Source organism: Salmo trutta, chromosome 6, assembly GCF_901001165.1.
Source record: "Salmo trutta chromosome 6, fSalTru1.1, whole genome shotgun sequence".
In the NCBI taxonomy this organism is placed as follows: domain Eukaryota; kingdom Metazoa; phylum Chordata; class Actinopteri; order Salmoniformes; family Salmonidae; genus Salmo; species Salmo trutta.
In genome coordinates this window covers 46084571-46111446 of record NC_042962.1, presented here as the reverse complement: position 1 = coordinate 46111446, position 26876 = coordinate 46084571, and the positions used below count along the sequence as shown (strand labels likewise).

General features: G+C 46.5%; 2 protein-coding genes and 1 non-coding gene across 4 annotated transcripts in view; 2 read left to right on the top strand and 1 right to left on the bottom strand.

The window, feature by feature from the left end:
• Positions 1-4905, top strand: part of LOC115196049 (protein TANC1-like) — a 32042-nt gene extending 27137 nt beyond the window's left edge. For both annotated transcript variants that reach the window (XM_029756545.1, XM_029756544.1), the window contains 2 exons: positions 2361-2474; positions 4665-4905. In XM_029756545.1, coding sequence (XP_029612405.1) covers positions 2361-2474; positions 4665-4702 — 152 coding nt within the window. In that variant the 3' untranslated portion in view covers positions 4703-4905. The remainder of the gene's footprint in view (positions 1-2360; positions 2475-4664) is intronic.
• Positions 4906-9670: 4765 nt separating this feature from the next.
• Positions 9671-25169, top strand: LOC115196048 (protein TANC1-like). The gene is made up of 17 exons (XM_029756543.1): positions 9671-9765; positions 11403-11711; positions 11979-12179; positions 12390-12602; positions 12800-12922; positions 13074-13310; positions 13579-13785; positions 13912-13993; positions 18360-18493; positions 18676-18799; positions 19836-20011; positions 20223-20355; positions 20474-20503; positions 20596-20687; positions 20893-21039; positions 22560-22660; positions 22786-25169. Exons 2-17 carry the CDS (start codon positions 11685-11687, stop codon positions 24236-24238), a joined length of 3480 nt encoding a protein of 1159 aa, XP_029612403.1. The 5' UTR covers positions 9671-9765; positions 11403-11684; the 3' UTR covers positions 24239-25169.
• Positions 15651-15723, bottom strand: trnat-ugu (transfer RNA threonine (anticodon UGU)). The gene has a single exon. It is a non-coding gene; the product is annotated as a tRNA-Thr (tRNA).
• Positions 25170-26876: the final 1707 nt, after the last annotated feature.

Genomic DNA, 26876 nt, shown 5'->3' with positions numbered 1-26876 from the left:
TACAAACTGTATCTGTACCATGATAGATCCACTGCTATACAAACTGTATCTGTACCATGATAGATGCACTGCTATACAAACTGTATCTGTACCATGATAGATGCACTGCTATACAAACTGTATCTGTACCATGATAGATGCACTGCTATACAAACTGTATCTGTACCATGATAGATGCACTGCTATACAAACTGTAACTGTACCATGATAGATGCACTGCTATACAAACTGTAGCTGTACCATGATAGATGCACTGCTATACAAACTGTATCTGTACCATGATAGATGCACTGCTATACAAACTGTAGCTGTACCATGATAGATGCACTGCTAGACGAACTGTAACTGTACCATGATAGATGCACTGCTATCACAACTGTAGCTGTACCATGATAGATGCACTGCTATACAAACTGTAACTGTACCATGATAGATGCACTGCTATACAAACTGTATCTGTACCATGATAGATGCACTGCTATACAACTGTAGCTGTACCATGATAGATGCACTGCTATACAAACTGTAGCTGTACCATGATAGATTGCACTGCTATACAAAACGGTATCTGTACCATGATAGATGCACTGCTATACAAACTGTATCTGTACCATGATAGATGCACTGCTATACAAACTGTAACTGTACCATGATAGATGCACTGCTATACAACCTGTATCTGTACCACAATAGATGCACTGCTATACAAAACTGTAACTGTACCATGATAGATGCACTGCTATACAAACTGTAGCTGTACATTATAGATGCACTGCTATACAAAACTGTATCTGTACCATGATAGATGCACTGCTATACAAACTGTAAGCTGTACCATGATAGATGCACTGCTATACAAACTGTATCTGTACCATGATAGATCACTGCTATACAACTGTATCTGTACATGATAGATGCACTGCTATACAAACTGTAATCTGTACCATGATAGATGCCCTGCATACAAACTGTATCTGTACCATGATAGATGCAACTGCTATACAAAACTGTATCTGACCATGGATAGATGCATCCTGCTATACAAACTGTAACTCCAGCAGCAGACAAAGTACACCTCTAGTTGTCCACTCCGTACACATGGATCCTTGACCATAAGAAGTTGGGACCCATCTCTGAAAAGAGCACGAAGTGCCACTTACAACCAGTTCAGCAGCACTAAGCAGTTCTAAACCCTTTGCCTCAGTGTGTACTATATAACTTTTGTGTTTGTATTATTTTTTTTCTGAATACCTTAATTACTTTCACCTTAGACGACACTATGCGTAATAATGTAGGCACTTCCTACAAAGGATAGCTACCTTTGACAAAGCAACCGGCAGTAGAAAATGTACATTTAGGGAAGCCGATATTATTTTATGTTGTAGCTTGAGATTCCATCCCATCCCTATCATCACCCTATAGCCTCGATTGTGGGATGCACACACACGCACACACACACGCCTCCACACACACATACACATCTCTACACCTCTCCCCTTCCACTCGTACATTCACCGTCAAACACACACACACCACACACACAGACACACACCCTCAACTTCAAGCTCTTGCACACGAGTCATCCGACAGACCCTCCACACAGTTGTTCCCCCCTCGAGCCCTGCTCAAGAGTAGACTTGCGCTTACCGTTGTAGCCGTTTGTCAGGAATGCCAAAATGTTCCGGGATGGGTCGATTTTGAGTGTGTTATGTCTAGTCATGGCTGATGGAGCCCGGAAACCCCCCCCCCTCAACACACGCACGCTGGTCCCCAGAGAAGACCTCATTCATTTAAACAGTCTTCATTTGAATTTGACTTAAAACAAGAGGGCTTTGTGTTGAAACCAATGTCTTCCTATTTAAGAAATAGGAGGTAGGCCAACCTGTTTGACAGACTAAATTATAGGCCAATTGCTTCAGTCATCATGCACTCGTTAAATATCTCTGTGTCAGTGAAGGGCTTGGTGTGTTAAGTTAAAACCAGGGCTTGAATTGTGAGGTAGTTGAAGAGAACCTTTATAGCTGATTGGCTGACTGTGGGACATGCCTTGCATCTGCTCTTAGCACTGCTCACACCTTGGCGATAATGCCGATATGAGGCCCAATATAATAAACATGTTTGAAAATAATCGGGGGGCCATAGAACAGTATGTTGAAATGGGGACAGAGCTCCATAGTTATACTGTTTGGTGATGAAGGGTTTTGTTCATTTTATTCCCAAATGTTTAAAATGTTCTACCATGAAGGCAAAACGAATGAAAGAACTCTATAAAAAGCTCTTTCCTGCTTTCCCTCATTCTTTATTTTCTACTTCTTTACTTCTCTTCTCCTTCATTCTGTCTCTCGTGTCTTCCCCTGCAGCCACTAGTTCCACTAAGCTGGAGGATCTGAGCTACCTGGATGATCAACGGAGTGCTCCCCAGCGAAGCTCCATCAAACAGCCCTGGAACAGCACAGGGGGAAGGGACGCCAAAGGTATGCTACTGTTTGTGTGTGTGTGCGTGTGTGTGTGTGTATATACCTGCATGCCAGTATTTATGCAGGCATGTGTGTGTGCGCAGGGCCGGCACTAGCCTTTTGGGGGCCCTAGGCAATATTTGGTTGGGCCCCCTCCCCACATCACAGGCAAAACCTTTTAGTGGCCCCCTCTTGACTGAGGAGAGAAAACATTTAAGTACATTTTCTGCATTTCTACAAATTTACCATGGGGTGGAGGGAAAAAAGTGCAGTTTTACAGCTAATTTCCAAAAAACGATACACTACATGAAAAAATTATGTGGACACCTGCTCGTCGAACATCTCATTTCCAAAATCATGGGCATTAACTATGGAGTTGGTCCCCCCTTCCTGCTATAACAGCCTCCACTCGTCTTGGGAAGGCTTTCCACTAGATATTGGAACATTGCTGCGGAGACTTGCTTCCATTCAGCCACGAGCATTAATGAGATCGGGCACTGATGTGGTGGGTGATTAGGCCTGGCTCGCATGTCAGCGCTCCAATTCAAAGGTGTTCGATGGGGTTGAGGTCAGGGGCTTTGTGCAGGCCAGTCAAGTTTTTCCACACTGATCTCGACAAACATTTCTGTATAGACCTCGCTTTGTGCACGGGTGCAGGAAGAAACAGGAACGGGTTCAATGGAACTAAGGGGCCTAGCCCAAACCATGAAAAACAGCCCCAGACCATATTCCTCCTCACCAAACTTTACAGTTGGCACTATACATTCGGGCAGGTCGTGTTCTCCTGGCATCGCCAAGCCCAGATTTCGTCCGTCAGACTGCCAGATGGTGAAGCATGAAACATCACTCCAGAGAACGCGTTTTCCACTGCTAAGAGTCCAATAGCAGCGAGCTTTACACCCCTCCAGCCGACACTTTGCATTGTGCCATGGTGATCTTAGACTTGTGTGCAGCTGCTCGGCATGAAACCCATTTCATAAAGCTGCCGCACGAACAGTCATTGTGCTGACGTTGCTTCCAAAGGTAGTTTGGAACTCTGTAGTGAGTTTTGCAACCGAGGACAGACGATTGTTTAAGCGCTACGCGCTTTCAGCACTCGACAGTCCCGTTCTGTGAGCTTGTGTGGCCTACCACTTCGCGGCTAAGGCGTTGTTGCTCCTAGACGTTTCCACTTCACAAAAACAGCACTTACAGTGACTGGGGCAGCTCTAGCAGGGCAGAAATTTGATGAACTGACTTGTTGGAAGGTGGCATCCTATGATGGTGCCACGTGAAAGTCACTGAGCTCTTCAGTATGGACATTCTACTGCCAATGTAGTCTATGGAGATTGCATGGCTGTGTGCTCGATTTATACACCCGTCAGCAGCGGTCAGGGACCCTGGGCACGTGCCCTTCGTACCCGGTCGGCAATTCAGCCATGATTACTACAAGTTTAGATAGCTGGGTAGACTTCCTTACCAATCTAAAAATGTTTTGCTGACATGGGCTAATTCAGTGACGGTCAGTGACTGACATAACAAGAGGAACACTTGTGATGCACAACCAATTTTGAAATTGCATCTTGAAACCGATGAACTAACCTGCTGATATTGTGCAGTCTAGGGGTCCTATGTCTAGTTGCATGGTCTGTAACCTGAATGAATGTGGGCGTTTTTGTGAGAAATCAGCGTTACCTTACCTTAGGTAAGGGCCAGCTCTGCTTTGACTCCTTTGGGTCGACGAGCCAAAGTGGATTATTATGTTCAGATGGTGACAGGAACAAATATATACAAAAAGGAAACTACAAACAGGCATGCCTACACTAAAGATTCAAACCCAAACGAAAGGCCTCATGGCCACCAAACCAACAGCAGCCTCACGGCACTCTAAACTGGCACTCTGACTGACGATCATCTTAGTTGGCAGTAATTTATGTGCTTATCAAGGCTAAGCTCAGCATCTAGACCCGGTTACTGCCACCTGGGGGATGAAGTGTGGAGGTGGATCCTGGATTGTGTGTTTGTCTATGTCCTAACGTTAACCTTCGCCCCATATCATAACACGCTCAACAGTAAGCTGAGACCCCGACTGAGATCCTGCCTTCGTGCATGCAATTATTGTGTTACACCACCATACACAACTATATTATTGTTGTATACCACAATACTCTTTAAAATGAACAGGAAGTCATGTTAGTAACCCGTGTTCTCTCTTTTCTCTTCGTCCAGGCGCTTCGCTCCCTTCAAATCAGGCGACATCGTGCTGAAGCCGTTGTTGTTTGAGGTTCCCACCGTCGCCATGGATGCACCGTTCCAAGGCCGTGATTGGCTGTTCCATCGGCTAGAGGAGGTCCTAAGAAGAGTGACACCTGCGAGGGCCGTGGGGCCGTTATCGTGGGCGATGTGGGCTTTGGCAAGACGGCCGTCGTCTCGCGGCTGGTGGCTCTCAGCTGTCATGGAGGTCACATGCAACAGGTCCCCCACCCAGAGCCCCTGCACCTCCCCCAAAGTAAGAGACTGACTTCCCTTCTCCGGAGGTACTTTGTTTGAAATGATAAACAGGAGGAACCTCTTGATATGTAACATCTCTTTTTTGAGAAAGCTGCCAGTTCCCTTTACCCCAGAAGGGAAGGACGAATGGTTGGTTACTCATTCAGCGAAGGGTGATTTAAACATTCACATTTTTCATTATGAGTTTGACAATTTTCGAACTAGGCAAGCGTCTACCTTGAGATCCGTCATACTTTTTCCGAGCCATCACTCTCAAGTAGCAGGGACCATCAGATATTTTGGTCCTAGCGGATGAGCCACACAAAGATACAGGAATAAAACCTTTCAAAGCCCTGTCCCTGAAAGCTATGACTGATTGTGTGGTGATTGATGTTACACAAACGCAAGCGTTGCCACGTCAGTAGCTAGATACAGTAACGCATTTTTCTCCCACCATCAATGGTCGTGAATTCACACTGCATATCATTTTCTCGGTCCCCATCCAGCAAATGGATACAGTGCACCATACGGCAGACCAGTAATGACATCAAGTAATGACATCATTTAGGTTAAGAGTAGGAATCTGCTTTGATGTGCCTGCTCAGGGAAATATATTATAGACAGTGACCTAATTATAGTGCATGATGATAAATGCCTGACAGAGACTGAAGTGATTTGCCATTGTGACTCAGGGCCTTATTTAATTAACATTGTTTACTGGAGATATGTTTAGATCCATTATGGAAACCAGCCCACAATGATGCTTTTAACATGCTCTCTCGTAGTCACAGCACAAGAAAAGAAAATAAGAATTCTAGTCGTGATTGCTATCTCATTGAATGATTATTATTCTCCTCCATCTTCTCATGAAAAAGTAGTGACAGTCCACATGTGTGCCTTGCTGTGTCCCTCTTGCAGGTGGGGATAGGGGGACAGACGGAGCCTCCAAACAGCCGCCCCAGCCCAGCACCCCCACCACAGACCCCCAGCCCAGCGAAACAACCTGCCCCGGGACACCAGAGGCACACCGAGACGATGCTGTCAAACGCCTGGCCAGCAAGGTACGTACACACACACACATACATACACGCATACACATACATACACACACACACATACATACACGCATACACATACATACACACATACACAGACACCAGACACCTCTGGGTCTTCAATCCAACCACACAATGCTGGGTTGTCAATCAAAAAAAATGATTGCATGTAAGGTGATATACTTATTGAGTCATTTTCATTTACATTTAGTCATTTAGCAGACATGAAGAGGAAGACATCACAAAACAGTTCTGAGAGCTGGGACTTAAAAAATACTAATTATTTCAAAACTATGCATTTTGTTGATAGAATCTTATAGTCCCAAGTCCTTGATTGTTCATATCATAGGTTCTGGTCTTCTTTTTTCTTTTGAATTTTTAAGAAGAAGAATGGCCATAATGTAAGCTTTTATGGTAAAACGAATAAAATACAAGTACCTTTGAGAATGTTTAAGGTCCTTGGGAGAGGCATTGCTGTTTTGTCTTGTTCTACAGTATTAAACTTACCAAATGTTGTTGATAACTAGCAAGTAGTTTACTGACTTTGGGTGTCAGAGACCCGTAAAATATGTCCGTTTACTCATCCAGAGCCAATGTTTTTTTAGTTAACCATAGGATATAGTGCATTTGTCATTTTAGGGAACTATCACTTCAACAAATGTGTGATGACCTTAATTAATATATTTGATGATGTGATTAGAAAGAAGGAAGGATATTTGCTTTATTTAATCATTAAATGTCTTTACTTTTCCATTGAAATGTAAATAATTGTAACATTCTGTGCCAGATAGAACCTAAGGTTCTAAATGTGATTGCTCCCCCCACTTAGTATTTTCATACTTTGCACTTTAGGTACCTTGAATGGGTTATGAAAGAAGAATACACTTCAAAACAGTTCTGAGATCTGGGATGTGAAAACATTCATGCTCAGTATCTCAGAACTATGCTTTGTGCAGATAGTAGGCTTCTTTCTTGAATCACTGCCAATAGACCAACTCCTAGTTCCTCTATAATTGGTCTCAGAGATGAATAGTCGTGCAGCTTCACCTAGTAATAATGTTTAGTTTGACGAATTGGGTTCCAAGGCAACTGGAGAAGATTTCAGACTGACTGTCTTCGCCATCCATCTGTTTGTGTAAGTTTTGCCCTTCTGATGAGTTCCTGAATTAAAGACGACCCCTGGCTCTGTTAACTGTATGTTCATGTAATTACGGATATGGTGAATAATGAATAAGACCATCGAGTCCCAAAGACCGCAGTCCTGGCGGTTTTTGTTTCTTAGGAAGAGTGTGTTTACTCTTAACATCCCTGCCTTGTTTTTTCCTCGTTCCATTAAGTGGATCCGTCATGGCTACTTGATTAGCCAATCTGTTAATTAGCAATTAATCGCAGTCACTTTTGCCTAATGGAGTAAATCAAATGCTGATTTGTGAGATGGAGATATTCAAAGTTGGCTGAGGACTTACTTCTCTGGAAAGTTCAAGACACTCATGGCAGTCAAAACACTGAAATAGCATTATTGAAGTGCTCAATTAGGGAGCCTCTCTTTCACTCACTCCCTCTCTCTCTCTCTCTCTCTCTCTCTCGCGCGCTCTCTCCAGGTGGTGTCCTACCACTTCTGCCAGGCTGACAACACCTACACCTGCCTGGTCCCAGAGTTTGTGCACAGTGTCGCCGCCCTGCTGTCCAGAGCGCCACAGCTCAGCGGCTACAGGGAGCTGCTGCTAAAGGAACCTCATATACAGAGCATGCTCAGTCTGCGCTCCTGTGTCCAGGACCCCATCGCTGCCTTCCGCAGGGGAGTCCTGGAGCCCATCGTAAACCTGCGGAAGGGTAGCTACTAACTTACTCCTGCAGTCTCCATGTTCTCACCCATGCTTCAAACCCCCCCCCCCCATCAACTTTTGTAAGTGTAACACCTGCAGCTGCTACTCACCAGCTAGACGTCACCCCCAACCCCTCCTCCTACAGTTTGATAAATTGTCATGCACCCCCTGAAACAGTTGATTAGGACTCCTTGGTGGGCTCCTAGATCATTTTGGGATAATAAGGTCACTGGTTAAAAACGCTACAGACCGTGACACAATTCTAACTTCAAAAACAACATACCGTAACTTCAAACAACAACCTTTTTCACTTTGGGAGTATCCATATCAATCAATATCCCTAAGGCTGCATTGACACAGGCAGCCCAATTTTGATCTTTTGCCCAATTGTTGGCAAAAAAGCTGATCTGATTGGTCAAAAGACCAATTAGTTAAAAAAAATATTGGAAAATGCAGCCTTAGATCAGTATTTAGCAATGATCAGCATTATAAGGCTGCTTATACACAGGCAGCCAAATTCTGATATTTTCCCACTAATTAGTCTTTGGACCAATCAAATCAGCTCTTTTACCAATAATTGGACAAAAGATCAGAATTGGGATGCCTGTGTAAACGCCGCCTCGGTGCTTTAATCCAGTGTATTATTCTTACTGTATGGGAAAAAACAAGAGGGCAGGACTTGCGAGGTCACTGTTGTGTATAACAGGCCATATCAATGTAAGAGACCATCTCTGGTATATCTCATGATATAGTAGCCAGTCAGCCTGGTCGATAGGTTGTCAGTTCAGTAGCCTCCGCCACAGGCTCGTTCCAGAGGAATCAACACGTCCTCCATCTTTCTGATGTGGATTAGTAGACGGCTGTGGCCGAGTGTATAGAGTGATATCAGCTCCACACAGTCAGGAAGGGCTGTAGCAGGCTGCATCGACGCCTCAGGTAGACTGGAACAGGATAGATATGCCTCTGTGATCACCCATCTCCTGTCTTATTAAAAGTAATGGTTGCGATGATGAGGGGCCCATACAGGAGACTGAGGAGAGGTGACTGGTGTTCTCACCCTCCATCTGAGGTGCAGTCCCTCTTGTGACATTACTCATGAAGTATAAAATGGGAAAGGGGAATGGAAGCAGGGCTCTGGTCTAAAGTAGGGCACTACATAGGGACTAGGGTATCATTTTGGAAGGACCCCAGGTTAGATATTACAGAGCCTGCACACGTCGATCTCTTACCTCTTGAGCCTGATAAAGTGCACTGTGTGTTTTCGGCTGGTATTCCATTGAGTACCACACCTCCTGTCTTTCTTTCTGACAGTAAGGGTGGCATTGTGACAATGCAGCATTGTGGAATTCAACCATATCACTTCAAACAGTTGCGGCGGCATGTACAGTATTTCAAAATACATTTGGAACACAGCAGTTATTTTATTTTTTTAGCTTTATTTAACTAGGCAAGTCAGTTAAGAACAAATTCTTATTTTCAATGACGGCCTAGGAACAGTGGGTTAACTGCCTTGTTCAGGGGCAGAAGGTTTGTACCTTGTCAGCTCAGGGATTCAAACTTGCAACCTTTCAGTTACTAGCCCAATGCTCTAGCCACTAGGCTACCCTGCCACCCCAGTTATGTGCATTACATTTGCGTTCTAAACCTGCTTCAATTATTGCCAGTATCTTATGCACTTGTTCTCTCCCTCACTTTCTCTCTTTTTCCTCTCTCTCGCTCTTACTCCAACTCCCGCTCTCTCATCTTCCCCGTTTCTCCCTATTCCACCACCCCTCTGTTTCCCTGTGTAGAAAGGAAGATCCCGGAAGAAGACTTCATCCTCCTGGTTGATGGTCTGAACGAGGCAGAGTTCCACAAGCCGGACTACGGAGGACACCGTCGCCCTCCTTCATCACCAAGATCGTCTCCAAGTTCCCCTCCTGGCTCAAACTGTTGGTCACTGTCAGGACCTGTCTGCTGGTGAGGAGAGGACAGTCACAAAGCACAGATAAACGATCGTAACCAGTGTATGTGAGTGATGCATTGCCTCTACCCAGGGACCCAGGCTGTTGTTGGTACAGTACAGTCTGTTAGACTCTTGTCTGTGCACCGTGGGAGCTGTGGTTCGAGTCTCTGATACAGGTCTCACTTTCTCCTGCTACACTTTAACTAAAAGAAGCTTAGTAAATCTGGGTTTGCTCATCGTTTGCTGGCCTTCACTTGTGTGTCTCACACGGTATGGCTTTGCTGGTCTGACCCAGAGGTACAGTAGCTCAGTCTAGCTGGTCCGCTTACTCCAACAGGGCCCGTTGGCGGTGGTTTCCTCCAGCATGTTGGCTGGCCACTGATCCCTCCGGCTGCCTAACGCAGCTTTCCCATAATCCTCCTGGATTACCACTCCGGGCCGTAACGCTCCTGGGAGCCTGCCCGACGTTATGTAACAGGAGTGCTGAGGACACCACAGGCCACTACAGTGTGTGTGTGTGTGTGAGTGTGTTGTCAAGGGATGTTAGATGTTGATCCCCCTGCCTGCTCTCTATCCTCTCTCCTCTCCTCTGTCTTAGGCCCGGTCCCATCGAGGTTGCTATGCAACCAGGGCACTGTGAAATCATCGGATCACCGCACTTTAATCAAATCGTGCATGCACAGCAAGGAAATGAAACAGCAATAATAATCTCATAATAACTTAGGTATTGCATTTGATTTATTCGTTTATGGCTGTAATTTTCTTCTCTTGGCTCAAACGTCACTATTTCTGATGGCATCTGAAGAGATTTGATTGAATCGGTGAGAAAGCTGGGAGAGTGAGAGTCAGTGGTTTTGTGGCTCCCTATTCCATATATACAGCTGTAGGATCTTAATTTGATCACTCCTTTAGTGCTGAGAATTTTCATGCACCACAGGAATGCAGATAAGACTTACAAGATTTACATAAATCCACTGAAAACCCGCAGTAAAACACGGTTATATTAATAGTATTGCACTTTTCATGTAGCCTAACTTTGGCCGGCACATTTTTGCCGAACCACCAATCAAGCAACATGGACTAAACGTTCAAATCCTGTTGCTGCAGGTTTATTTTCCTGCGACAATACCGGTCAAATGAAGATCCCACAAAGGAAGTGCACGCATACAGTGTTACACAATTACTGTATTTCATGTTTCCGTGAGTCAGAAGAAGCAGCAGCTTGAAGAGATGTGATGGGTGTCATCTTCTCCCTGACTAATCTGTTGTCCTGGCACATACACTACCCCACCATAGTGAGCCAACACTGTTCTCATCCTCACTTGTATTATTCAGTGTTTTTTCCTCTTTCAAGTTACCTGTCACAACTAGAAGAAAGTGTTCTCTCTGCTCTGAGGCCGGAGCTGGAAGATAGAATTGTACTGTGTTATTTTGTACTGCAGACTTGGGTGGGAAGTTGCGGTGTGCTCCTGGGCTCATGGTTGTATTGCGTGTGGACTAAGTTCAACTCTGAGATATAACCAAGCTACATTACACTTTGATCGAGAATGCAATGTATGATATATACGGTTTCAGGAGACCCATTTTTGTCAGAGATAAATCCACAACATATGCAATTCGACAATATAATCGCTGTCTCCTGTCTCCCCAGGAGATCACCACCCTCCTACCCTTCTCCAGACTCTCACTGGACGACTTCCCAGAGAGCAGCGAGATCGGCGGGGACCTTAGCGACTACATCCAACACCGGGTCATCGTCAGCCCCGAGATTGCCGCCAACGTCACCACGCCCAACGGCACCGTCCCCGACCCCCTCCTCCTCAGCAAGTTCAACACCCACCTGGCCTCTCGCAGCCAGGGCTCCTTCCTCTACCTAAAACTGACCCTGGACCTGTTCCAGAGGGCCCACCTGGTTCTCAAGGGAGGCAACTACATGGTAGTGCCCGTCTCTCTGGCTGAGGTGAAGGAATTAATACATTTTATTTGACACATCTTTCAAAATATATGTAGGGCTGGTTTCCCAGACAGATTAAGCCTAGTCCTGGACTGAAAAGCATGGTCAATGGAGAATCTCCATTGAAATCATTTTTTAGTCCAGTACTACACTTAATCTGTGCCTGGGACACCAGCCCATAGAGTTGCTCCAGCTAAGGAAGTACAACACGCAGGATTCAAAACACAATCAAGTCAACAAACTTATTTCCATTGTGTTCCTCTTTATCATCAGGTGTACCTGCTGCAGTGCCATGCGGGGTTCAAAGGGGATGAAACCTTTGAGCGGATGCTGCCCGTACTCAACGTGGTGCTGGCCTCGTTACACCCGCTGACGGACGAGCAGCTGTTCCGGGCGCTGAACGCTGGGGGTGTGAGAGGAGAGATGTCCTGGGAGGACTTCCAACAACGCCTGGAGACCCTGGCCTGCGTCCTGGTGAGGAGAGAACACGTGGAAGACTATTGTGACACGGCCATACGTCGTTAGCTAGATCAGGAAGTAGGCCAGGAAGTAGTATACAACCATTGCATTGAGTTACGTTCACTCTGTGGGAGTTGCACTTGGCTCCCAGTGATAGTAACTATCTCAGCAACTTGTGGATTTATGACAACAACCTCTGTCTAATCTTGTGTCATGTCCCTCTAGGTGAGACGCAGGGACGGCACCCGCATGCTCTTCCACCCCTCCTTTAGAGAGTGGCTAGTGTGGAGGGCGGACGGAGAGAGCACCGACTTCCTCTGTGACCCCAGGAGTGGCCATGCTCTGTTGGCCTTCATGTTCTCCAGACAGGAGGGCAAGCTGAACCGGCAGCAGACCATGGAGCTGGGACATCATATCCTGAAAGCACACATCTTCAAGGTACCAGTATGTCTGAATGGACTACTAATGGGACGTTAATCCAAAGACTATCGGAGTTCAAATATTACAGTACAGTAGCTTCTCTCCTCTTCCTCTCTCCTCTTCCTCTCATACGGCGAGGGGGGGGGTCGGTGGTGCGCTATGGAAGTATTGAACCAGAGTGTCTCTCTCTCTCTCCCTGCCTCCCTCTCTCTCAGGGTCAGAGTAAGAGGACAGGCGTGTCCTCCAGTGTTCTGCAGGCTCTGTGGGTGAGCTGTAGCACCGACAGCCTCTCTGCCGCCCTGGCCTCCCTCAGAAATCTTTACACACCCAACGTCAAGGTGAGACACACACACACACGTACACACACGCACACACGCACGCACACACGCACGCACACACACACCCCTGCACACCCAACATCAAGGTGAGAGACTCACATGCACGCATATACAGGTACTCACAACTTTTTTTTTTTAAATGTACCTACAGGTGAGTCGTTTGCTGATGCTGGGCGGGGCGAGTGTGAGCGGGCGTTCAGAGGTGCTTGGTCGTTCCCCTGTGCTGGGTGTGCACGCCCACCTGGGTCACCTTGAAATGGTGTCCCTGCTGCTGGAGCTGGGGGCGCCCGTAGACGGAGCCTCGGACAGCGGCATGACCCCCCTCTGTCTGGCCGCCGCAGCAGGACACACAGGACTGGTCAGCCTGCTCTGTAAGAAGGGAGCCAAGGTCAGTGTTCAGTTGTTATCCCCATGCCGTTATCTCACCTTGTTGACAATTCCACCAAATGTCAATCAAGTTGGAAGTTGATCTGCTGTGGTTGTTGCCCAGTTTTACCGTTTCATAAGTTAGAACGTCTAGTCATGCATCATAATTATCTGTTTGCTCTTTGGTGTTTAGGCTAGGTTACTGTAAATACGGTTGTGACAACTGTTGGTGTTCAAAGGGCTGTGTCAATACATTGGATTCATTGATTGATCTGTGTTTCTCCCTCTAGGTGGGCCATGTTGATAAGAGTGGTCAGTGTGCCCTGATCCATGCTGGGCTGAGGGGCCACCCAGACATCATCCACTACCTGCTGAACCAGGACTGGGGCCCCACAGAGGCCCCGGAGGGCCAACAGCAGCATGGTGTGAAGAGCAGTGTGAAGGGCCAGGCCTTACAACAGGCCCTGTCGGCCGCCTGCAGCATGGGACACACTCACGTAGGCTACTGCATACACACACTGACGAACACACACACCGTGCGCTCTCTTCAGATTCAACCTTTGTGTATTGCTTCTGATAGTCGTCGTGTATTATTATTGCGCATAATATTGTCTCATTGTCAGGTTGTGAAGAGCTTACTGGAGCTGAAAGATGAAGATTTGGCTGTGCAGATAGACGCTCCCGACACGCTCTGGGGAGAGACGGGTACAGTGCACTTTACCTTTGTCTGTAGAATAATGTTTATTTTCTTTCCTCATCGTCTGTTTTCGGTTGTTTGTTTTCGCTGCCTCTCGAAAGGTGGTTAGCGTTCGTTTTTACCAAGCAGAGATCATTTGTTGTCATTCACTTCCCAGTGAGCCTCTCAGGTGGTCTCCACTTGCCCACTGTACGTTTAATGTTTGCTGTAGCGTAGGATGCAAGCGAGGTGATATTGAGCCCGTGTGCTTGTTCTGGACTCAGAGATGTAGGTGAGCTCACTGGGGAAGAGAGGCTTGAAGAGTGTACAGTACTTGAGCTACTTTTAACCAACCGTACTTAAGACGGCAGGTTACACTGACTGACTTTAAGTGGCGGTGGTGGTGGAAATAGTTTGAAATGGATCATATATTGCATATTTTGCAGGTAGCCTAGCGGTTAAGAGCGAAAGGCCGCCGGTTTGAATCCCCGAGCCGACTAAGTGCAAAATCTGTCGATGTTCCCTTGAGCAAGGCACCTAACCTTAATTGCTCCTGTAAGTTGCTCTGGATAAGAGCGTCTGTAAAACGTTAAAAAGAGAAAAATCTGGTAATATTGGATTTATGATCCTGTTACGATGAAGCTGGTGTAGATATCAGATGATATTACCTCAATTTCCTAAAAGGATGTTCAGCAAACCTGTCTGGATTCTTATACAATCATAGGTGTTTCTGTGCTCTCAGTAATACATAGGCTGGGGGATAGACAGCGCTCAACCACTGCCAATTGGAAGCATAAATACAATAATTGTTGGCTGCTGGTACCAACATTTGTAAGCCAATCCTGAATGAAAATAACCTGGCTAATGCAAATATAGACTACTAAATAGGCTATTGAAGGAAATCGTGTATTTATGTTGATTACAGGGACCTGACTGGGCGATAAAATAAACAATAGTACCAATTTGAATGGCCTTCGTTTGTTTTATTGTTTGCGTTTACCATTCTGTCTAGCATTGTTTCATTTTCATAAATATTGGTTTTACATCGACAAATCCTCCCACGGTAGAGAGTCTTGATACTCTCCTGTACACCGAACGATTTTCCCTTCAGCTCTTCTAATCTATTCGGTGGAAAGAAATCCTTGAATACTTTTCCCTGTGAAAGTGTCCTCTCTCTATGCAAATGTGTTCCCGTGCCTGGTGGCTTCTCATTAGTGGAGAAGAATTAAGTTATCCTCCCTGGAGGGCAGGCTACTGTCTGTCTGTCTGTCTGTCTGTCTGTCTGTCTGTCTGTCTGTCTGTCTGTCTGTCTGTCTGTCTGTCTGTCTGTCTGTCTGTCTGTCTGTCTGTCTGTCTGTCTGTCTGTCTGTCTGTCTGTCTGTCTGTCTGTCACGCCAAAGGTTTACTGTATGTGAATGAAATAACATGGAACAGATAAATAACTATCGTAGCTGTAGCAGCTGTGTGTCTGTCGTCCACACAAGGTCAGTGACATACGTGAGAGTTGTCAGAAGTAGTATTTATAGCTGTGGGGAAGTAGTTGATAGAACTGGACAGCATCAACGGATCATGTTTTTAATCTTGTTGGTGAACTAGGAGCCATTCAACCCATTGGCCTATATTCAAAAATAGTATTTTCAATATGAGAACCTCCCTTTTGAATCAAAACATTTGATTCCACAATCAAGGCCCCAGCGAGAATTGAACTCGCGACCCCTGGTTTACAAGACCAGTGCTCTAACCACTGAGCTATGGAGCCTTACCTATTCACACCTTACTGCAACAGGATATTTACTTATCACACCCAGCTTACTCAAAAACAGACAGGAGACCACACCCAGAGACATATTTCTAAATATATGGCTCCGGCCTCACCTAACGTGACATCACTGACTCTACCACACAGCTGTTGGTTGGAGCAGTCTGGCCAAACCAGCGGAGCTAGGCTGTTGGCACGAGGCCTCTCACGTCAGGGATTTCACCCGAAAGCCACAGACTCCTTGTCTGGTGAAAGCAACTGACTCTGACTGACAGCTCTCCTCTCACTGTGCCTGTGGTCTACACGTCAGCCAGGGTAACAGACTCCTCCACGTTTCTTCAAACTCTCCTCAGATATTTGACATTGACAACAGAAGCACAGCTGTTCAGGCATGAATCCGCAATTGCGTATTGATTTATGAGTCAGTGATTCACGTCTGCCTTCTCTTAGATTGAGAAGGGTTGAGTCACAAGACAAAGTATTCCTAAATGTATCAATCACAGCCACAATACTTTTTTTTTATCACGAAAGTATTTCGTTATCTCAACTTTTTGCTCTGGCGCGAAGGGAAATTAGATAACGGAAATGAAAAGAGTGAAGTGATTTGTAATTGCGTATGTGCTCATGTGGAACCGTCAGTGGGACAGATGGGGAGGGCGTACCCTACACTGCGCCCACAGATGTCATTCATGTCATCATTCCCTCCTCACTGGCTTCCAGAACCAGATGGGTGATGTCACCTCTCCTGTGAGTATTTCATCATCCTAGCCAAGGTGAAGCCGGAGGCTGCATCAAAGAAAATACAATTTCATTGGTTTTGCGTACACATATTAAGCACACAGTGAAATGCTTGCGTTTTAGCTCCGACACTGCAGTAATACCTAACAATACAAAACAATATACACAAATCCAAATGACGGAATTAAGAGATATCAGGACGAGCAATGTCAGCGTCCAGATTATAAATATATATCTATATCATGGTGTGTATAGACAGTATGGACAGTATATGAATAGAAAAGGTGTGTACAGCAGTAGTTATATAGGATGAGCCTTGACTAGAATACAGTATATACATTTAAAGTGGGTAAAACAGTATTTAAACAATATTAAAGTGACCAGTGTTCAATAACTCTGTACATAGGGCAGCAGTATCTAAGGTGCAGGGTAGAGTAACGGGTGCTAGTAACAGTCTCTAAGGTGCAGGGTAGAGTAACGGGTGCTAGTAACAGTCTCTAAGGTGCAGGGTAGAGTAATGGGTGCTAGTAACAGTCTCTAAGGTGCAGGGTAGAGTAACGGGTGCTAGTAACAGTCTCTGAGGTGCAGGGTAGAGTAATGGGTGCTAGTAACAGTCTCTAAGGTGCAGGGTAGAGTAATGGGTGCTAGTAACAGTCTCTAAGGTGCAGGGTAGAGTAATGGGTGCTAGTAACAGTATCTAAGGTGCAGGGTAGAGTAATGGGTGCTAGTAACAGTATCTAAGGTGCAGGGTAGAGTAACGGGTGCTAGTAACAGTCTCTAAGGTGCAGGGTAGAGTAATGGGTGCTAGTAACAGTCTCTAAGGTGCAGGGTAGAGTAACGGGTGCTAGTAACAGTCTCTAAGGTGCAGGGTAGAGTAATGGGTGCTCGTAACAGTCTCTAAGGTGCAGGGTAGAGTAATGGGTGCTAGTAATAGTCTCTAAGGTGCAGGGTAGAGTAATGGGTGCTAGTAACAGTCTCTAAGGTGCAGGGTAGAGTAATGGGTGCTAGTAACAGTCTCTAAGGTGCAGGGTAGAGTAATGGGTGCTAGTAACAGTCTCTAAGGTGCAGGGTAGAGTAATGGGTGCTAGTAACAGTCTCTAAGGTTCAGGGCAGGGTAGTGGTGACTGTTTAACAGTCTGATGGCCTGGAGATAGTAGCTGTTTATCAGTCTCTCAGTCCCAGCTTTGATGCACTTGTACTTTCTCTGCCTTCTAGATGGTGGCGGGGTGAACAGGCCTTGGCTCAGGTCCTTCATGATCTTCTTGGCCTTCCTGTGACCGCAGCTTCCCTGGTCTGCACTGTCTGCTTGTGTCCCAAATGACACTCTATTCCCTATATAGTGCACTACTTTTGACAAGAGCACTATGGGCCCCGGTCAAAAGTAGTGCACTAATTAGGGAATAGGGTGCCTTTTGGGAGGTATATACTGTCTGGATGGATGCTCCATACCCAAGACTAGATGGCTGGTTGGGCAAGCTGTGGCCAATACCCATCAAATCTGTCTCCCTCTCTCTCTCTGCCAGGCCAGCTGTAAGACTTTTAACAGCCTCAGCTAAGAGCCTGCCTCTCTAGAGAGCATAGGGAGATATGGGCCCGGTCTAAAATAGTCTTTGAAAGTCATACTCGGGGGTGTGACGTTGTCTGTTCACAGTGTACTGTAGCTCACATTGCCTGTGCGGTGCCAATATTATACTCTCGTTCAGGTGTTACTCTCTCTAATCTTGCTGTGTGTCCTTGAATTGTTGAGCAGTAGTGCTGCAACTGCAGTACTACTAGAGTGAAGTACATTGTAACTGTCTCCAAACAATCAATAACACAGAAACAAAAGATTACTTTCATTCAGAGCACGGTGGTGAAGTAGGTAGTTGACCACTGTTCTGGGGGTCTCTCTCTCTCAGCTCTGAGTGCGGCTGCAGGCCGGGGCAGGACAGAGACGTGTGTTTTCCTGCTGGAGAGGGGTGCAGGGGCGGAGCAGCCCAACCGGAGGGGGGTGGTCCCACTCTTCAGCTGCATCAGGCATGGACACCCCCAGGTGAGAATCATTCTGATGAGTCTTTCTGTTAGACTTCTAATTTTCCTGCTTTACAGCACTGATGGCTGTCCTATCATTCATGCTCTCGCTCTCTCGGTCTCTCTCTTGCTCTCACTCTCTCTTGGTCTCTCTCTCTCTCTCTCTCTCTCGGTCTCCCCCCCCCCCCCCCCCCCCCCTCTCAGGTAGCAGAGCTGTTTCTGCAGCGCGGTGTGGACATTAACACCATCGATAAGCAGGGCCGCAGTTTGCTGATGGTGGCAGCCAGCGAGGGCCACCTCAGCACTGTGGACTTCCTGCTGACAAAGGGTGAGAGGTCAAGGGTCAGGGTCACATCATGGTACATGTCAATTCTCAGTGCACTAAGGGGGATAGAGTGTTATTTGAGATTTTTTTATTTATTTTGTAGCTCTGAGATATACAGTATAGACTTTTATTATTAGGTACACCGAGTTCACAAAAATGGTTCGCTCCTACAGACAGTGAGTCACGTGGCCGTGGCTTGCTATATAAAGCAGGGAGACAGGCATCAAGGCATTCAGTTACTGTTCATTTGAACGTAACCTAAAACTCGGGACCTAAGTGACTTTGAGCGTAGTATGAGTGTCAGTGCCAGGCACTTTGTCGCACCATTCTCAGAAACGGTCGGCTTCCTGGGATTTTCACGCGCTACAGTCTCTAGGGTTTACAGAGAATGTTGCGACAAACAAAAAACATCCAGTCAGCAGCAGTCCTGTGGGTGAAAACAGCTCGTCGATGAGAGGTTGAACGAGAATGACAAGAATCGTGCAAGCTAACAAACGGGCCACAAACAGGCAAATAACGGTGCAGTACAACAGTGGGGTGCAGAAAGGCATCTCGGAGTGCACAACTCATCGGTCCTTGTCACGGATGGTTTATTGCAGCAGACGACCAAACTGGGTTCCACTCCTATCAGCTAAAAACAAGAAGAAGCAGTTCCAGCGGGCACACGATCACCAACACTGAACAATTGAGGAGTGGAAAAGCATTGCCTTGTCTGACGAATCCCGGTTCCTGTTGCGTCATGCTGATGGCAGTCAGGATTTGGCATAAGCAGCATGAGCCCATCGGCTGATCCTGCCTGGTGTCAATGGTACAGGCTTGTGGCGGTGGTGTACTGGTGTGGGGAATGTTTTCCTGGCACACGTTAGGTCCCTTGATACCAATTGAGCAGCGGTTCTATGCCCCGAAGAATTCAGGCTGTTCTGGAGGGAAAGGAAGGTCCGACCCAGTACTAGATGGGTGTACCTAATAAACTGGCCCCTGAGTGTATGTCAGTCTCAGTTGCAGTGGACTGAGCATGTTATTTCTGATCTGGTTCCAGGCGCGTCTTTAGCCTCCGTGGACAAGGAGGGCCAGACAGCTCTGAGCTGGGCGTGTCTGAAGGGTCAGAAGGGCGTGGTGCAGCGCCTGGTGGAGAAGGGGGCAGAGATAGACCACCCTGACAGGAACGGACGTACCCCTCTCGACCTGGCAGCTTTCAACGGTGATGCAGAGACGGTGGGGTTACTTCTAATACTGCAAACTGGAGACAAAATTTATCCACATAATTCTGATTTCGCTGCAACTGGCCTAGATCGTCTAAAACTGGCCTAGATTGTAGATTTTTAAAAACACAGTACTGAATTTACACAATTCGCTCCAGCACCTTTGGCCTTGTTTGAATCCTTTTAAAATGCTGTTTGTTTTGTGGTGTCCTCTACAACCACAGGTTCAGTACCTGGTGGAGAAGGGTGCGGTGGTGGAGCATGTGGACCACAGTGGGGTGAGGCCTCTGGAGAGGGCTGTGGGCTGTAGGAACACTGCTGCAGTGGTCACCCTACTGAAGAAAGGGGCCAAGCTGGGTGAGTTAGAGTTGACCTGATCTGTCGGTGTTAAAGCCCTGCAGGGTCTTGAGGAAGTTGCGATCAACACCATGTATTTCACCCCTCTTTCTCTTCACTCCTTTCTACCTGCTAATAGGCTACAGAACATCCCCTTATGATCGATCAGGTACTTTCTTTAGATACCTTTTACAGCGTTTTGTGTGTGTGTGTGTGTGTGTGTGTGAGTGTTTAACCTGTGTTCTCTTACCTCTTGACCAGGTCATGCTACGTGGGCGATGGCCACATCCAAACCAGACGTCCTCCTCATCCTCCTGCAGAAACTCATGGAGGAGGGAAACCTGCTGTATAAGGTGGGTTAACAACAAAAGGAAAACCTGATCTCTCTCGCTGTGTGTGTGTGTGTGTCTGTGTCTGTCATGAAAGTGTCCAATTAGAAAATCTGCTAGCCCCCTTCTCCAAATCAATGTCTGTATTTTCTCTCCCTCTCCATCTCTCCCTCCCTCCTCTCTCTCTCCTTCCTCTCTCTATCTCTCCCTCCTTCCTCTCTCTCTCCAGAAGGGGAGGATGAAGGAGGCAGCCCAGAGGTATCAGTACGCCCTGAGGAAGTTCCCCCGAGACGGCTTCGGAGACGACCTGAAGGGCCTGAAAGAGCTCCGTGTCTCATTGTACCTCAATATGTCACGCTGCCGCAGGAAAACCAATGTGAGACACACACACACACACACACACACACACACACACACACACACACTACTCTATCAGTTGTTAGAATTGAACATTTAATAAAACTGCAGGTTTTACGTCGTCTGATACTGCTACACACTAGAGAATTAGCTATTTTATAGAATTTAACACTGAATGAAATGTCCTATGTCTGATATAGGAGTAGGTATAATGGATAGATCTTCATCTCAGCAGCCCGGAGGGAGTGATCTAACACACCCTTGTTTTACCAGACAATATAATTAGACTGTTATACTAGAGTAGTGGTGGTAAAATGGCATCCTCCGGGCAAATTAATAATGGAAAGATGCAATGATGTGATACGGTCATCCTCTCCCATATACTGGAGTAATCACTCACTCACACACACACACACACACACACACAAGGTGGACGCGTGTGCACAAACACGTGCGCACACAAACCCACACGGAAAGAAGGGATCCTCCCTCCGTTGTTGCTGGTGGATATTGGGTCAGGGGGAAGAAAGAGCTGGCTGGGCACACATCATCCATATTTCAGTGGGAGTATAGAGGCCATAAAAACTGTTATTAAAACATTGATCAGTTATTCAGAGCTGTGGATTTCAAGGCTGTGGTGTAATGCCCACCTCCATCTCAAGGACGGAATCACACTGTGGTTTGCTTCATTAAATATTCACCTGAGAGGAATGAGGGGAGCAAGGAAACCTCCACTAGAGGTGCTTATGAAATCACCATTAAAGGCCCAGCTCAGTCAAAAACATGATTTATCTGTGTTTTATATATATTTCCACACTACGAGGTTGCAATAATACTGTGAAATTGTGAAAACGATGATAATGCCCTTTTATTGTAAAAGCTGTTTGAAAAGACATCACCAGGTGGTAAATTAGTTAATAAACCAATTAGAAAGAGTTCCAAAGCTCTCTGTTAATAACAGCTCATTTTCAGTTTCCACTCCCAGACAGTCCTAGCAAAATTATTACTTGAGAAATTTCTCTTTGCTAAGAAGCTATTTTAGTTCATTTTTGAAAATGTTTATGAAATCAATGAGTGTACTTAATTAAGGTACTTAAATTGTTACCCAGAAATAATTTAATATTGAGATAAAAACCGCTGCATTGTACCTTTAAGAGTCAATAGTTTTCATTTCCGACATCTGATTGAAGGCGGTTTTTTTTATGGTTTGGAGAGAAGCTATGAGCACTCGCCTGGAGAATCCATTAAGACACTGGGAGATAAAGCTGCTCTACTCTGAGCTGCACACAGATTAAGAATTCTCCAGTTAAACAACACTGAATTCCTCATTCCAGTCACTTACAGTAATTGCAAAGTGTGGCGCTGTGTGGACGACCGCTGGATTCACACGGCACTCATTAACGCTCACAAACACATTACCCTGGCTAATGACCTTAAGACGTTGCTTTTGGCTTCTTCGTGAGGAATTCAGGGTGGACAGAATTGAACAGTCAACATTGATAATTAACTGAGTTTCTGTCCTCTTTTTCCCCCCGACAGGATTTTGGTATAGCAGAGGAGTTTGCCACCAAAGCCCTGGAACTGAAACCCAAGTCTTATGAGGCGTTCTACACCAGAGCACGAGCCAAGAGGAGCAGCAGGTTTGTACAGACCAGTTCTCCGTTAATACTGATATAAAGGAAGGCACTAGAATGGATGGGTACAGTTTTGTCTAAGGACCAGACAAACTCACCTCACGCTATGTTGGCCTCGTGTGTCCATCCAGGCAGTATGCGGCGGCGCTAGCTGACCTCAGCGAGGCGTCTCGGCTCTGCCCCACCAACCGGGAGATCCGCCGTCTGCTGACGCGTGTGGAGGACGAGTGTCAACAACAACAACAACAACAGTCCCCCAACACACCACAGGGCCAACAAGAGGCACACGGCCAGACTCCCGACGACCTCACAGAGAGGAGCCAGGACACAGAGGGGAGTTGTGATACACAGAGCCAGGATGAACTAGATGATGATTATGAAGAGATAGGGGGAGAGGAAGAGCCCTCACAGAACCCATATGGACCAAACAGGCCCAAGAACCCCTATGGACCCGACAGGGCTCTCCCACAAGTACCAGGCGCAGTGGGCTTAGCTCCCCTGGACCCCAGCCCTGGTTCCCCTCTGGATGGGTCCACACAGACCAACCTGTCTCTGGACAAGCAGGGCCCTGTCCTACAGGGTCCTAGACAGAACCAAAGCATGAAGACCAAGCAGCAGCACTGTAACTCCCTGCAGGTAGGGGGCAGACCAGGGGGCAGGCCTATGTCACTGTGTGGCCCCTCCAGCCCCCTGCCAGGCAGACACATCTCCACCTCCCTGAGACCCAGCCCTGGCCTGGGCATCGACATCAGCCCTCTGCCCTCTTCCACAGACCACCAACCGGGGCTCACCCCTGCCAACCACCACCACTCCTCATCAGTCCAGCCCTTCCAGGGCCACTCCTCCAGCCTGGCTAGGGGAACAGACAGGCTCTCAGCCCACCACGGCACCAGACTGGACGGACAGGCTGGGTCCCTCACCCCTGGGTTTGGTAAGGAGGTAAGGAGGGAGGGTTCTGGGGGGTCTGCTGGCCCCGGTCTGCGTTCTGGTGGTCAGACGGGCAGTATGAAGGCCTCCAGCTCTAGCAGTAGCTTAGCCTCCAGCGGGACCCTGTCAGACAGCGGCAGGACCCAGGCGCCTCAGGGGTCCGACGTGCCTCGCCCCAAACCGGCTAAACCAGAGCTCAAGCCTCGGCCCTTCATGGGGGTGAAAGACAAGGCAGTGCGTGTCCAGGGGCAGCCCCCACCTGGACTGTGCTGGCAAGGTCAGCCTCACTCCCAGCCACTCTCCCCTGAAGGTCTAGAGAACCAGAGACACAGCATGGCCCCTATGGACAACATCCAGGGGTTGAACAATGAGTTCAAGCAGAGGTCCTCTTACGCGGAGCCACTGCAGAGCCAGGCTCCCCTCCAGGTGCTCAACGGGGCCCAGGCTCAGGCCCAACACCTGGCCCAACAGGCTCAGGCCAAGGCCCTGGCCAGGGAGTTTGGAGACAGGTTCTACCACAGGGAGCCAAGACCAGGTCCAGCTGCAGGCCTACATCACTCCTCCCAGTTCCCAGACGGGAACCACCGGCAGGCAGGGCTCACCAGAGATAACCCAGCCATCAAACCTAAACGCTCCTTTATAGAATCCAACGTCTGAACTGACCCTACATTCAGTCAAGCACAAACACAGGTGCAGACACCATAACAACTTTCTCTGTATTCCAGAGAAACGGTGGCAAGGGAAGAGTTTCAAAGTTTCTTTCTTAATCTGACTCTTGTAAAGTGACAGTGTATGTGATGCACTGCGTTTAGACTTAAGCAGCATTTGAGGCTTTTGTGCTTTTTGCGTAAGCATGCATAGAGCAACGCCAGTAAGCCAACAACACAGTGCACATAATCAGATCTGGGAAACATCATATCGTACCAGCCCAATAGCTGAACAGTAGCACAGCATCCTACTATGGGCGAATTATAACAATGTAACTATGATGTAGTTTGTAAAGAACAACACTAAAGGGTTTCGATACTAATGGACGAGAAGCCATTTGAGTAAACGATTGGCACGCATATTCAATAGGGATGTTTATACATTAGATTTGTATGTGTTCTATTTATAGATTATATAAGTGGCGACAGCCTTTGTCAGTATAACGGAGCCCTCAATGCAAAGTGTTTCACAATGCATGGAGGGTTCTTTTCCTTTGTACATTTTATAAATAATCATATTTAAGTGTACATATAATCCTACGGACATTGTTGTAACTGCTTGTTGTTGCGGTCTATGTTCATTTATTTACTGTGCCGATGGCTTGGTCAGCTGTAAGAGCAATATATTTGATATAGTTATTTTTGCACAGCTAGAGAAATAATTGAAAAGTTGATGGATTTATTTAGTTTATGTGCGCCCAACATTAACAGTTTACAGTAAGGTACAGAATAGCTTGTAAGGGTATTATTGGTGAGACGATACAGATATTCTACATGAACACTGTTGCCATCTTCGTGAGCTATGCGACACATTATACAGACTATGCTCAAGCACTACTACCATAATCATGGGAAAATAAAATCTCTTTGGAAGACTAAAATGACATTTCCCTTCCACTCATTTCAAACACCCATGTGTACCGACATCTGCTATCCCTGTTATATAACTTCAGCCATAGATTGAACACTTCTGTTGTTGACACCAGTATCCCTTAAATGCATTTTCCTCATTACAGCCTTATTCTAAAATGGATAATAATTTTTTTAATCCTCATCCATCTACACACAATAACCATAATGACAAAGCAAAACAATGTTTTTAGAAATGTTTGCAAATTTATTACAAATAAACTGAAATACCTCATTTACATAAGTATTCATACCCTTTGCTATTAGACTCAAAACTGAGATCAGGTGCATCCCTGTTTCCATTGATCATCCTTGAGATGTTTCTACAACTTGATTGGAGTCCACCTGTGGTAAATTCAATTGATTGGACATGATTTGAAATGGCAAACACCTGTCTGTGTAAGGTCCCACAGTTGACAGTGCATGTCTGAGCAAAAACCAAGCCATGAGGTTGAAGGAGGCACAGATCTAGAAAAGGGTACCAAAACATTTCTGCAGCATTGAAGGACCCGAAGAACATAGTGGCCTCCATCATTCTTAAATGGAAGAAGTTTGGAACCACCAAGAGACTCTTCCTAGAGCTGACCTCTCAACCAAACTGAGCACTCGGGGGAGAAGGGCCTTGGTCAGGGAGGTGACCAAGAACCCGATGGTCACTCTGATAGAGCACCAAAGTTCCTCTGTGGAGATCGGAGAACCTTCCAGAAGGACAACCATCTCTGCAGCACTCCACCGATCAGGACTTTATGGTAGAGTGGCCAGGTGGAAGCCACTCCTCAGTAAAAGGCACATGACAGCCCGCTTGGAGTTGGCCAAAAGGCATCTAAACTGTCAGACCATAAGAAACAAGATTCTCTGGTCTGATGAAACCAAGACTGAACTCTTTGGCCTGAATGCCAAGCGTTACATCTGGAGGAAACCTGGCACCATCCCTACTGTGACGCATGGTGGTGGCAGCATCGTGCTGTGGGGATGTTTTTCAGCAGCAGGGACTGGGAGACTAGTCAGGATTGAGGGAAAGATGGACGGAGAAAAGTACAGAGATCTTTGATGAAAACCTGCTCCAGAGCACTCAGGACTTCAGACTGTGGCGATGGTTCACCTTCCAACAGGACAATGACCCTAAGCACACAGCCAAGACAACGCAGGAATGGCTTCGGGACAAGCCTCTGAATGTCCTTGAGTGGCCCGGCCAGAGCCTGGACTTGAACCCGATCTAACATCTCTGGAGACCTGAAAATAGTGTAGTGACGCTCCCCATCCAACCTGACAGAGCTTGAGAGGATCTGCAGAGAAGAATAGGAGAAACTCCCCAAATACAGGTGTGCAAAGCTTGTAGTTTCATACCCAAGACGACTCGAGGCTGTAATCGCTGCCAAATGAGCTTCAACAAAAGTACTGAGTAAAGGGTCGGAATATTTATGTAAATGTGATTTTTTCATTTTTTTTAATACATTTGCTCACATGTCTAACCTGTTTTTACTTTGTCATTATGGAGTATTGTGTGTAGATTAATGAGGGGGGAAAAACAATTTAATCCATTTTTGAATAAGGTTGCAACATAACAAAATGTGGGAAAAGTCAAGGGGTCTGAATACTTTCCGAATGCACTGTACATTGTATTATTGTCCATGAAATGGTTTTGGAGAGAGTAGAGTAAATAGCAGAGTTAAACATGG